Source organism: Trichomycterus rosablanca, chromosome 10, assembly GCF_030014385.1.
Source record: "Trichomycterus rosablanca isolate fTriRos1 chromosome 10, fTriRos1.hap1, whole genome shotgun sequence".
In the NCBI taxonomy this organism is placed as follows: domain Eukaryota; kingdom Metazoa; phylum Chordata; class Actinopteri; order Siluriformes; family Trichomycteridae; genus Trichomycterus; species Trichomycterus rosablanca.
In genome coordinates this window covers 5,657,390-5,671,603 of record NC_085997.1, presented here as the reverse complement: position 1 = coordinate 5,671,603, position 14,214 = coordinate 5,657,390, and the positions used below count along the sequence as shown (strand labels likewise).

Genomic DNA, 14,214 nt, shown 5'->3' with positions numbered 1-14,214 from the left:
ACATTGCAGACGTTACACTTCGCTGTTGGACAGCGGACATGCTGACGTAAAACAAAAGATCGGGTTATGATCGGCATTAGTAAAGCCGATTTCCGATCAGTTAAAAATGCCTTGATCGGCCCCGATCCCGATCTGTGAGATCGGATCGGGACATCCCTAACGGTAACGGTTAGATTCAGTAATAAGGAGCGCAAACACGATCAGCAAAACGAGACACAAACAGAAGAGTTTAATTAAGATTCACTGAATCAAACACCGCTGAACTGAATCAAAATACGGAGCCGATGAGCGCGATCAGGATTGGCTGGAAAGTAACGAGTTACATTTACTCGCGTTACTGTAATGGAGTCATTTTTTTGTGTACTTGTACTTTTTAAAGTAGATTTTACAGCCTGTAATTTTACTTTTACTTAAGTAAGTTTTGTACCAAGAATTGTAATTCGCTACATTTTAAATCACATCCGTTACTGAGTAAAAAAATCGCGTCTGGGAAACTGCTGCAGTGAATTCTGCGATAGGGAGTCGGATCTTTTGTCTCGGTTCCTTTTAAAGAGCCGTATGTATGTAACGACTCCCAAATGCACGAATCGGTTCCTTTATTTTGGCTTAAAGGGCCGTTCAATAGAATCGAATCATTCTACGACGCATGATAGTGGTTAATACAGTTTATAAGTTTTATGGGACTAAAATGACACATTACACATCCTTAAACGTTTAAAATGTTGTATCCACCCCCCAAATCACAAGAGGACAAAATCAAAGCTGAGCGATCACTTGATCCCCCCCCCCCCAGTGTAGATACTGGTACAGACTCACTCAGTGGTGGAAACAGCACAGTACAGGCTCGTGTTCCTTTTAAGAAACCTGTAAAGAACTTTTTGTAGTTTTTTTCCTACTGTAAGGAGGTTCTGCTGAACATTATTTAAAATAAAAGTTGTTTGTGAGCTATTCTTAGATATAGATAGATAAGGATATAGATAATTTAGATCTATTTTGTTTTAATTATTGTTAATTATTGTGATATCGTTATTGTTATAAAGTTTGAGTCCCTTGAAAGGATAATTATAGGTGGTGCTGTTACTATTTTTGCACTTCTGCAGCCTTTAATTACAATGCAAAAAAAGAAATTTTAGTCGTATTTTAACTGCATTATACAAGAACAAAAAAATCGAAATCGTAATCGACAATCGGGTATCATTTTAAAATAATCGAGATTTGTTTTTTTGCAAAATCGCCCAGCCCTACTTTTAATATTTGTGTTGGAATTGGTGAGGGTGGGAGGAGTAGTAATTGGTCATGTGATTTTCATGTTTATTAACAAACTGATAAGCTGGTCCAAAGCACCCACTTATGTTTACTCTGGAGCATTGAAGAAGCATGAAAATGCAACCTTACACCCCCTACAGAGAAAGTGTTACAAATCTTACAGCAGTCGCAGATTTGAGGAACTTGCTGGCTTCCGGGGATGGTTCGGCTGCAGGCTTCTTCTTCATGAAGCTCTTGGCTGCGACACCGTCCTCGTCGTCATCTTCATCGCTCTCGGAGGACGAGGCTGCAGGACACGTATGCACACATACATTCAGACTCATTTTACCTGAGCTATTTTACCTGAGTCGGTGGTTGCCGAATATCCAATAAGGTGCCACTTCTCTGCCACTTGGACCAGCCGACTATCACGCTGGCTGCTTCTTTCAACTCGCCGGTACGGCGAATCGTGCTATGCCCTCTGTGAATCAGCCGCCACTCGTGCAGGCACCCCAACCGCTCAGGGGAGGTTACATGTGCAGTGGAACTGAGCAACCCTGTTGACTACTCTCCCACTGGCATGGCCAATTTTGCCTGTTAGATGTCTGGCATAGGGCGCTCTGTACGTGCAGCCGTCTGCAATCTTAAGCGGTGCTATTAACCTGTCGATGCTATCGACCAGGCCAGGCATCCCGACAGGCACCGACTGTGCTCAACTGCAACTTTTACTGTCTGGACAAGGATTCGGCACTTGTGGTGGGATGTTTGTGGACTCCACAGCGTGTCTCTCCGTACATAGTACGGCCCGCCAAGAAAGCAAAGAGGGGGTGCATGATACATTTGGCTCTACATAGCTAGTGTTACAAGCAGCTAGAAAACTGCTATGGGGGAATTACCCATAATTACAATGAAAGAAATACGCACTGCAGCGAACAAATGACATACCAGACCCGGCTTCTTCCTTCTCTTCCTCTTCATCAGCAGATTGCTCTGGGTTCTGAAATTACATTCAGTGTATGTATTTAGTTTAAGGGAATTCCTAGCAGCAATTTACAGCGCACAATCATTTAATCTGTAGGTAACAGTGATTTACAATCACTAACCTCCTTATATGTGGCGATGTCAGTCTCGAAATCTCGGTTGTACTTGCGGATCTTTTGGCGAAGAGTGCTCAGGGCCTTGGCGTTGTTTTTGTTCATCTTCTTCTTGCCCTCTTTATCCTCCCATAGCTTAAAAAGCAAGCAGTACAGAAAATGATTAAGCACAATTAATAAACACAATATACACGGATCAGGCATAACATTATGACCACCTTCCTAATATCGTGTTGGCTTCCCTGAAGGTGTGCTGTGGTATCTGGCACCGAGATGTCAGCAGCAGATCCTTTAACTCCTGTAAGGTGTGAGGTGGGGCCTCCATGGATCGGACTTGTTCGTCCAGCACGTCCCCGCAGACGCTCGATTGGTTTGAGATCTGGAAAATTTGGAGGCCGATTGAACACCTCGAACTCGTCGTTGTGCTCCTCAAACCGTTCCTGAAGCATTTCTGCTTCGTGGCAGGGCGCATCATCCGGCTGAAAGATGCCACAGGTATCAGGGAATAGCGTTTCCATGAAAGGGTGGACATGGCCTGCAACAGTGCTTAGGTAGGTGGTGGTACGTGTCAAAGTAACATCAACATGGATGGCAGGACCCAAGGTTTCCCAGCGGAACGTCGCCCAGAGCGTCACACCGCCTCCGCCGGCTCGCCTTCTTCCCATAGTGCATCCTGGTGCCGTGTGCTCCCCAGGTAAGCGACGCGCACGCACCCGGGCATCCACGTGACGTAAAAGAAGACGTGATTCGTCAGACCAGGCCGCCTTCTTCCATTGCTCCGAGGATAAAATGTTAACATATCCCACCCACTAACAGATGCCGTGATGAAGAGATAATCAGTGTCATTCACTTCACCCGTCAGCGGTCATAACGTTATGTCCGGTCGGTGTATCGGGTTAGTTTAATTAGACCGATGGAACCACATACTTGGTTGAGGTAATCCTCCAGGTCGGCCAGCAGACGGACGTAGAACTGCGGAACGCCCTCTTTGTCCACGATGGCTTTGCTCTTGAGGAACGCTCGACACAGCTGCTCGAACTCCTCCAGACACTTGGCCATGTCCCGGATCTTCATGGCATTTCGGATAGTCTTGATCAGGTTCGTCAGCTCCTCGAATCTAAGGCAAGGGATTCGAGGTACCACCACAAAACAAGGTAAAATATGAGTTTGTTGAGAGAACCAATTATTCTAGAGACGTTTCTTTATAGAGTCACCCAAGTATGGGCAGGATTTATTAGTTCAAGCTGTTGTACGAATACAATACAGGCATCAGTAACACGAGCCCAAAGAATACTAATAAATAAGAAACTTGCACTCCAACCCCCCTCCCTTGTGGAGGCTTTATGTCACATCTTGTAAGCCACAGTGTGACTATACAGAGATTATACGGATTATACAGAGCAGAGAGTAAGATGCATCGTTTTTGTTGCCTATGTAGAGTACAGTGCTAGTGGGATATCCCGCTAGCACACCAGCGCCGAGATTCTGAACGCAACGTTGCCACCTGTCAGTTAGGTGCCGTCTAGCGGGCATGATTGGCAGTGCCTGCGGGGAGGGATGCCCAAAGTATGTGGGCAGGGTTTTCAAATGCTGTTTAAGGACCCTGATTGGTAGATAGAGGCGCCTGTGCAGAGTGCATGGGTGGAACAGGGTTCCGTTAAGGGCTGCGCACGGGTCGGAGGAGGCGTGAGCAGCAATGTACCCCTCCTCCACTGCAAAAAAATCAGGGATTCCCAGCAGCGGAAGACAAACTGACTACGCTAAATTGGGGGAAAAAAACACATATCAATATATACTGTATATAAAACCCACTAATTTACTTCTGATTATATAAAAAGCATTAGAACTGCAGAACATCAGAAGAGCAGAGTCTGGCATTTCTGCACTGTCATCTTCGGGTGTTGCTAAAATATGGGTGGGACCGAGATATGGTACCCTATAGGGACACCCTTTCATGTGTTTTAGCCGCAACAACCACTGATCACACGGGTGTAATAAATCAATTATATAAAGGAAACTACATGCTTCCAACTTTGCAGTAATAATTTAGGGAAGACTTATGCCTAGTTCACACTACACGATTTTTGCCCTCATTTTCGCTCGGCGACTGATTTTCCGGGTCGGGAGCAACTCAGCGTTCACTCGGCGATCAAAACTCGGCTCAAAACAGAACAAGCCATATACTGTTTGTGTTGCCAAATCCACTCAGATTCATTTATTTTTCCTCTTTGATTTTACGCTGCACATCAGACCACAAACACTTTGATCACTCGCTACTTGTTGACGTGCATTTTTGGACGTGGTGTCATTAAAACCCCTCGTCACTTCTCACGTGTGTTTTTGTAAAGAAGAACAAAAAGGAGACCAGAGAAGCTCGCCTGCGATTCCAGTTGGTGATGGATCGTGTAGTGTGAAACCCCCTATCGCCGATCAGTCGTGTAGTGTGAAATATACACCGACTGAAAGACTCCCGAGTGCAAAAGATTCAGTCGTGTAGTGTGAACTTGGCATAATAGGGAAGATCTAATATGACTGCCTCTGTGCACAGAAGACTATAAAGAAACCGCAGAGCTCAGCCCTACTGAACAGCTTTGGAATGAACTGGAACATCAGTCACACACAGTCGTGCTGCTAAACACAGTGCTTATCCTAGGTAGGGTTGCCGATTTTCATACCGTCTTCATAAAATACCACGGTATACGGTATACGGGGGGGTATACTTGGTTTTTCCAAGCAAAACCCGATGGAATCGCTGTCTGAGTAGCGCGTTCGAATAACCTGCCTTATAATAAGTCCTTGACCTATTAGAATCCTCTCTACTGAGGCAGCTGCCTATGTAGGCAGTAAGACAGCAAGGCAGCTCACTAGGTGTTTGAACAGAGCGCTCCCTAGCTTTTGTGTTATCGCCTCAAAAAGTGAGCACCCCAACAACCAATCAGTGAGCTCCAACCGCCTACAACTCCCGCCCCTCCCTTATTGTGGATGCGCGCGGGTCTTAAAGTCTCCGTTTTCAAGGTGGACCTTAAATAAAACCACCACAAATACAAAAAAGGCACTTGGCATTATGTGAACCTAGCCGCTGGGGACGGCATATTAAAGGACACGTATACCCTTTTCCCACCAATTTGATTTTGTTTTTGGTACCAAGGAATAACAGGGTTTTAGTGTGAACCGTGACGTCATCCGTTGCACTTTCTTCATTTAAGTTCACCTGATTGAATTTAGAGCCAGTTTGTCGCTATTTTCAAAGCGCCTCCAATGAGACGAACTGTTTGATATGACGTGGTAAGAGCGACCCAGACAGTACGGCTCCCGAAAACTGGTGCGAATGCGTGCCGGTTCGAAGAAACCCAGATGGAACCGGTTCAAGAGTTCTTTTGGTCTAAAGGAACTATTAGTGTAGGTTCCCGGCCAAATGCCACTAGAATTAGGGATGTCCCGATCACGTTTTTTTGTTCCCGATACCGATCCCGATGATTAATTTTGATCCCGATCCGATACCGGGTCTCAAACCGATACTTGTATTTTCTAGATATTGTCTTGATAAGAACTAGGGATGCACCGATCCAACTTTTTCAGTTCCGATACCGATCCGATACATATACTTTGCATATCGGCCGATACCCGATACCGATACCATTGTTGAATTAATAAATCGTATACTTTATTATGTGGGAAAGGCATCGGGATCGACTTAAACATTACTAAGTTTGCAAAACAAAATATAATTAACACAGATATAAATGTACTGAACTGCTATTTATTTGTCAATAAAATAATAAACAGGCATCTTAATATTTCAGTGTTATTTTCACTCGTCGAGCGAGCATCCGACGCTGCCTTGGTGACCAAATCAATCCCAGCATTCATTGCGGGTCGGGTGCGCTTTTCTTACAGAAAAATAAACATGACTTGACGGGGCGGAGAAACGAACGGAGTTATTATCAAACGTAAATAAAATATTACTGATTTTTAACTTGTATAAACTTGTACCGAGTGTTTTTATTTGCAAGTTCGAGCTCGTCAGGAAATGTAACCGTTATCGGTACATGAAGGGAAATGTTATATTGACGTTAGCGTTAGCGCTGTGCTACCTCAGTTCATTGTTTTTAATGGCAAGATGCTAAATCCTAAACCCGATGGAATCGCTATGTAACGCGTTCGAATAACCTGATTTATGAGTTGATGACTTATTAGAATCCTCTATACTGAGGCAGCCGCTTATGTAGACAGTAAGGCAGCGAGGCAGCTCACTAGGTTTTCGAACACACCCAAAATGTGGCTGCTGACAATGAGAAAAGTAGTAGTAGCTCGAATAACTTTTTCAAATACAGTCGAATCCGGTTAATCGGACCACATCGGGACGCGATCGTTTCGGTCCTAATAACCGGCTGGTCCGATTACACGAACATGCCCTATGTTACAAGGAATGATAGTGGAATGATAGCTTTCTCGTGTAGACTTTAATCGTGATTGACAGGAGGGAATTCCTTGCACGTGTTGCCGGACACTCTTGTTTACGCTTGACTTCATTTCGCCGAAAAGCGGAGATGCAGATGGATCCAATAACCACGCTGCTGGCTACTGGGTGCTTCGTTGTGGGAGAGAAAGTGGTGAACGTGTTCACCTCCCGCTGGTTTCGCTTTCGTCAACACAACTTTTCGGATTTCCTGACCTTTGATAAAAGCATAAATTCTCCCGGGGAGCCCAGGAATCCTCCCATATCTCGCTGATCCGCATTGCATCCGCTCTAAGTGGCGACTTGTGGCTTCTTTTTCTTATTCGCTCTCACGTTCTTCGGTCCGATTAAACGGAATTTTGGTCCAAATAAGCGAATAACGTTACACGTACATAATAGGATTTGTTTCGGTACTTTAGGATTCGGTCCGAATAAGCGGCTGGTCCGATTAACCGGTGGTCCAAATAACTGGATTCGACTGTAAACGTATCCGTAAATATTTAGTGCAAACAGTAATTCAAAATAAAATATAGCAGCTAAACATGAGTAATAAACATGTTGCCATCGAACTTGTTAGCATAGCAAGCGTGAAATACCTCCATGCAGCTGACTCTTTGGCTCGCTCCATGTTGCTCTTTTTGTTTGTGTTATACGCCATACGTCGCAAACGAATTAAAGTGAACGTATATCGGCCCCATGGATCGGTTTAATTATCCGATATCCGATCCATCTCATTTTGGTAATATCGGGACCGGTTTCCGATCTTAATATCGGATCGGTGCATCCCTAATAAGAACTGGATAATACTGTTCACACGGTGCACACTTCAAGTACATTACAGTTATTCAGATTAATCCAGTGTATATGTTTAACAACTGAATAGCTCTGCAGTGCTGAAGGGGAAAATGCTGCATCCAAACTATTGGCTTAATGTTCTTTTGATTTTACAAAATCAATCAAAATGAGTGAGATAATTACAGTTTTACTTTAAACTTTACATTCGAAGAAAACAAATCTGTTTAATGCAGTGATGCACTAAAAATGAACAGAAATCTGTGTAGCAGCTTAACTTGAATATAAGAAAAAAAGTTACTTAAAAGCATTACAGTAAAACCTGAATACCAAAATAAAATGGAAAGGCTCTTTTGTTATGAAGGAAAGCCAGTTTGTATTGTGACGATGGTTTGATGGACGTTTCTATGCGAAGTGAGTGTGTTTTGACCCTTTGGGGCTTCCATAGTGCATGAAATAGCGTGCTCGACTCTAACTGTCGGCTATTCGGTACCGTAACAGAAGAAGTTAATAAAGTGTTCTGCTCCCGACAATATGTGAATATAGCGTGTATTTATTTCTTTATTAAACGAGTGCATCGCTACGTTGTTTTGTAAAACACACCATATAAATAGTAAAATTCTACAGTAACGAACGCGGCTCTGCTCCCACCGCCTGGTGAAACGCTCACATTGCAGACGTTACACTTCGCTGTTGGACTTGTTTCACTTTCCAATCTAAAGTATTTCCACACAGCGGACATGCTGACGTCAAACAAAAGATCGGGATTAAGATCGGGTTTAGTAAAGCCGATTCCGATCAGTTAAAAAATGCCTTGATCGGCCCCGATCCCGATCTTTGAGATCGGATCGGCCCATCCCTAACTAGAGTGCTTGTTTTTTCTAACATGGTATGATGAAGCTGTGTGAGCTTTAATTACTGGCATAAAAAGACATAAAACATTTGACTACATTCAAGCCAGGGTGTAACATCAGGTTCATAAGCCCGCCTCTTACCTTTTGTCCTTAGCGCTGCGCACCACTCTTTTAGTGTCTTCCTCATCATCGCTCAACAACAGGGCCCTAATTTAAGCGGAAATACAAAAAAAAAAATGCAAAAAAAAAAAAGTAAGAATCAAAACAGTATGTTAGCATGATGAACGAGCGTGTATGAATTTGCACTCACTGCTTGTTGAAAGTAGTCCCGGTGGTTTTAGGGGCGAGCTCGTCAGCGGAGAGGGACTCTTCCGACTCGCTGTCGGATCCAGTGGCGAAGAAGCGGGACATGTTGATAGCTGTTCACACTGTGGGTTTAAGAATGAAATCATTTTAAAACTCTTACTGCTTGCCGCTCAGGTGGCGCAGCGGTAAAAAGAAACGCGCTGCAACCAGGGCTGGATTCTGAGAAGCGTGGTATCGAATCCAGCCTTGCTTTACCGGTTCGAAGCCGAGTGGCTATATGAGCAACGATTGGCCGGTTGCTCATGTGGGGGGCGGGACAAAGAACCGGATGTGGGTCTCTCTCTGTCAGAATGCGATTGCGTTCTCTGCCGGCTGATTGGAGGCGCTTACACAGAGATGGGAGAGGGTGCCCTTAGGGTGTGTCTCTCCGCATGCAACGCTAGGTGGCGCCAAACTCGTCGATGTGTGGGTGGCAAAGATGCATCTGGCTGCTGCTCGTGTTTCGGAGGGGATACGGGTTAGCTTCAATCACCTCCGTCAGGGCAGGGTTCGGCATAGACAGAGAGGAAGCACGATGCTAATTGAACAATTGGATGCGCTAAAAGGGGAGAAAACTCTTACTGCTATATTAGTGGTTGGTTAATGTAAGAAAAGCAGGGGTAGCGTAGCAAGGTGGTCCCAGATTTGATTCCCAGGTGGAGGGATCTGGGTCCTTGCTGTGTGGAGTTTGCATGTTCTCTCATGTCAGTGTGGGATTCCTCTCACAATCCAACCACATGTAAAGAGGCAGTTGTAGCCTAGTGGTTAAGGTACTGGACTAGTAATCGAAAGGTCGCTGGTTCAAGCCTCACCACTGCCAGGTTGCCACTGTTGGGCCCTTGAGCAAGGCCCTTAACCCTTAATTGCTTAGACTGTATGCTGTCACAGTACCGTAAGTTGCTTTGGATAAAAGTGTCTGAAAATGGGAATGAGGTGACTTGAAAATACAAAATTGCCCATGCTGTGTTAGCCACTAAACATCAACTGATAAATCGCTTGTGTGACCTGTAACTATCTGTCCTGTCATGAATGTAATCAAAGCGTGAAACATGATGTTATAACACGTGTCAAGCAAGAGCTTCGAAGACGTACGATTGTCTTAAAATTAGAGATGGGACGATCGATCGGCTACGAATCGGTATCGGACGATTTTTAATCAAAATATGCGATCGGCCGATATTTCCTAAAAGTAGCCGATCCGATCGTGTGATATATAAAGACCGTGTTAAGTTAACAGCTCAGTGGATTGATCCAGACTTTGAGCTACGAAGCACCAACCATCACATCACCATTCATCAACAATCGTACAGAAACCGTCGTGAAAGCTCTTACGATGTAATTTTGCTGATTGTAATATTTACTTTAAAAAGATAATTCAACCCGGTCACATCTGAGTCGATTCTATCAGCACGTTATATAAACTCCTGGTTCATTTTGGTAAATCGTGAGCGGTTCTTACTTGTGATGTAGATGAGAACAGAAAACGTTACAGAGCCAATCAGAGGCAAAAGTTTATTCATTACCAAATTCGTTAGTTCAGGATCATCTGCTGAACTTTTAGAAAACTTTTAGCTGCTTAGACGGAACGAGTCTGACTCGGTTACAGATCTGTGGTAATAGCAGTTTAATGAAGCTTTTTAATGAAGCTTTTTAATGTAAGAGAGTCACACAAAATGTTCTGTAGTAGCTGGTGTTTATTTAAAACCACGACATTTAATTAATAACAGTAAACACGGAGAGATAACTGAGTAGAGAAACTTACGCTTCACATAAAAACGAATCAACTCATGAATCAATGAATCACTTATAGCGATACTGTGAACAAAGCGTCTCTTCTAAAGGCACAAACACACACACACACCCCCCCGCCCGATTGGAATCGGCTATAGGCCGATGTCCCTGAAAGGAGATCGGAGATCGGAATCGGTGCCAAAAACCCTGATCGTTTTGTACTGTAAAATCGTACAAAAACTACATCTTCCACAACGCATGGCGATTTTCTGACCCACAAACCGACCGCATCCCACCACTAGATGGCAGTGTTTCCACATCAGCGTTTAACTGAAATGATTTTCCAACAAGTGATGTTGAGAAATATTTACAAATAATCCCAAAATGTGCAAGAAGAGAAAATTGAAGCAGAAGAAAGAGAATTTAATGATAGATGGATAATAAAGTGAATACAAATTTATGCTTCAAGAAGAGCAACCTGTACGTCTCGTGTTATGAGGCTGTGTCTGTGGTAAAGGAGTACAATATAAATGTAGATATACATTATACATATACAGTATAAATTTGCCATTTTGACACCAAACACAGACTGCAATCACAGCAGGATACGTTACAATCGGCCCTCTGAGGGCCACTGTGTGGTAGATGTGGCCCTCAGTGAAAGAGTTTGACACCCCTGCATTATAATAAAGCTGAGTTTTACATTTTCTGACTTTTAATGGGGACATTATGTATGCTATATGACAACAAACTGCCATTTGTAATATTAATGCATAACAGTTCCCTCATTTATTATTGAAATCATATAAAATGCATTAAAACGTTTACTTAAATGGATTAAAACCTTACATATAAAAGTTAGTTAGGATTTTAACGTCATGTTTTACACTTTGGTTACATTCATGACGGCAGGTAGTTACTCAATACACAAGATTCATCATTTCAAGTTTAATGTCAAACGCAGTCATGGACAATTTTGTATCTCCAATTCACCTCACTCGCACACTGCAGTCTTTGGACTGTCGGAGGAAACCGGAGCTCCCGGAGGAAACCCACACGGACACGGGTAATTCAACATCGCCTAAACTCAACACACTTTGTCGAGAAATTTGTACCCTTAAACTTGACGCGTGTGTGTGACTGCCGCTTTGTTCAGCAGTGCAGTAAAATGTCATCAAAGTGCGCATATGAGACAAATCTACATTTGTGTGGAATAACCGTCAAATCCACTCTGAAAGCTCCACATGTATCGGTGTTAAGCTGGATTTTCCTCACTGTTTCACTTTTAAACTTGCGTTACAGCTCGGGGTTCGAGAGAGTCTAACACGCTTATGCGCAAAAGCTAATGTGTCACTTCTCATGTGAATGCGCCTTTACTTTACATACACTATTCCAAGATCAAGCATCTCCACGATTAAGAAGCATAAGGAAACAATAAAAAGTAAAGGTATTTGTATTATATGAGTTTTAACTGTTTTTAAATTGTATTTCAGTGTTTTTATATTATATTTGTGTTATTCTCAGTGTATAAGTGTCAAAAACAACCTTATTATTTTTACATTAGCCTAAATATATGCAGTTCCACAAAACCACGGAATGCATTAACAGGTTTCCCACTGATCCTAATGGGGAAAAATACCTTAAAACTCGACGCCACTGACATAACCAATTGACGTCGAGTTTCAAGGTACGACCGTATATGTATACCTTGATAGTTATAACTGAAAGTACATAAATTATAACCCACTTACTCAGACTGAATTATTAAAAATTATACTAAGACAATTTGATTTATCTATGATGTGTATGATCATTATTATTATTATTATTATAATCTAACACCAACTAAAACAGCTGTGTTGTGGTGATCCTGTCATGACAAGCTGAGAGGAAACAAATTAAATAATTAATAAAAAATTTTACAGGTAGCCCAAATTTGAATAAAAGAACAAAGCTATTTTATTGTTTTTAACAAATAAATGGTATTAAACGATGCTAACGAAGTAGCATTTAGCTCTGAGGCGTTAGAGCTAACAATGTAGCGTCACTCGGTGTTTCAAGCTTTATAGGAAATATATCCTAGTTAACAACACAAATACCAACCAAGTATTCATGTCTTTATTCTCAACGAAGCACAAAACACACTTTTATTGTAAGTAAATCAAATTATTATATGAAATAATTTGAAGTGTGCGGAACACCGTTACCGCGCTGTTAGCCGGCTCGCGCTCCTCACCGATAACAGCATGACGCCCGTGTTTGACAATAACGTTCCCATTGTATTATTATGATTACAAATTGATCAAATCTCACCTGTTATCGGATATGACGGGTTAATCCTCGGTTTACTGGTTTATTTTGATCTGATTTATAATCCAGATTTGCAAATTGGTCAGCACAAATGTCGGCGTGGGTACGAGCCTTTTGGCTACTTCCGGCAAAAGAGGAAGTGATGCAAGCCAGCTCTGAGCTCGACGGCAGTGCTTAGTACAGCCACCTACTGTGTGAGGAGGCCTCAGACCAACCGATTAGCATTTATTAGCTTCCATTAGCTTGAAGATTTTAGATTTTTTTAAACAAATTCCCTGTAAAATACGTTTTAAATTGTTTGAATATTGACTTATAATAATTCCCAGATTAAAGAGCAGCAACAACTGCTTATCATGGGTCATGAGTTTGGCATGTAGTAACCAAGTACAGTACAGTGGTACCACCTTGAAACTCAACGTCAGTTGGTTCTGGGAGTGGCGTTGAGTTTAAAAGACATTGAGTTTTAAGGTATTTTTCCCATAAGGATGTATGGGAAACCTGTTAATGCGTTCTCCGGTCCCATGGACATGCATATATTTTAGGCTAAAGTAAAATAATGGGGTTGTTTTTGACACTTATACAATATACACTGCCTGGCCAAAAAAAAAAAGGTCACACTCTAATATTTGGTTGGACCGCCTTTAGCTTTGATTACGGCACGTATTCGCTGTGGCATCGTTTCCACAAGCTTCTGCAATGTCACAACATTTATTTCTGTCCAGAGTTGCATAATTTTTCCCCCAAGATTGATGATGGGAGATTTGGACCACTGCGCAAAGTCTTCTCCAGCACATCCCAAAGATTCTCAATGGGGTTCAGGTCTGGACTCTGTGGTGGCCAATCCATGTGAAAATGAAGTCTCACGCTCCCTGAAGCACTCTTTCACAATTTGAGCCCGATGAATCCTGGCATTGTCATCTTGGAATATGCCCGTGCCATCAGGGAAGAAAAAAATCCATTGATGGGATAACCTGGTGGTTCGGTATATTCAGGTAGTCAGCTGACCTCGTTCTTTGGGCACATGACGTTGCTGAACCTAGACCTGACCGACTGCAGCGACCCCAGATCATAGCACTGCCCCCACAGGCTTGTACGGTAGGCACTAGGCATGATGGGTGCATCGCTTCAGTCGCCTCTCTTCTTACCCTGATGCGCCCATCACTCTGGAACAGGGTAAATCTGGACTCATCAGACCACATGACCTTCTTCCATTGCTCCAGAGTCTAATCTTTATGCTCCCTAGCAAATTGAAGCCGTTTTTGCCGGTTAGCCTCACTGACGAGTGGTTTTCTTAAGGCTACACAGCTGTTTAGTCCCAATCCCTTGAGTTCCCTTCGCATTGTGCGTGTGGAAATGCTCTTACTGTCACTATTAAACATCCCTG

At 42.9% G+C, this 14,214-nt stretch overlaps 1 protein-coding gene across 1 annotated transcript in view; it reads right to left on the bottom strand.

Annotated features, from left to right (window-relative positions):
• The window catches only part of eif3c (eukaryotic translation initiation factor 3, subunit C), a 30,014-nt gene extending 17,063 nt beyond the window's left edge, over nucleotides 1-12,951 (bottom strand). The window contains exons 1-7 of the mRNA XM_063002801.1: nucleotides 12,834-12,951; nucleotides 8,755-8,872; nucleotides 8,586-8,651; nucleotides 3,267-3,456; nucleotides 2,349-2,474; nucleotides 2,191-2,242; nucleotides 1,428-1,552 (exon numbers count right to left, since the gene is read on the bottom strand). Coding sequence (XP_062858871.1) covers nucleotides 1,428-1,552; nucleotides 2,191-2,242; nucleotides 2,349-2,474; nucleotides 3,267-3,456; nucleotides 8,586-8,651; nucleotides 8,755-8,855 — 660 coding nt within the window. The 5' untranslated portion in view covers nucleotides 8,856-8,872; nucleotides 12,834-12,951. The remainder of the gene's footprint in view (nucleotides 1-1,427; nucleotides 1,553-2,190; nucleotides 2,243-2,348; nucleotides 2,475-3,266; nucleotides 3,457-8,585; nucleotides 8,652-8,754; nucleotides 8,873-12,833) is intronic.
• Nucleotides 12,952-14,214: the final 1,263 nt, after the last annotated feature.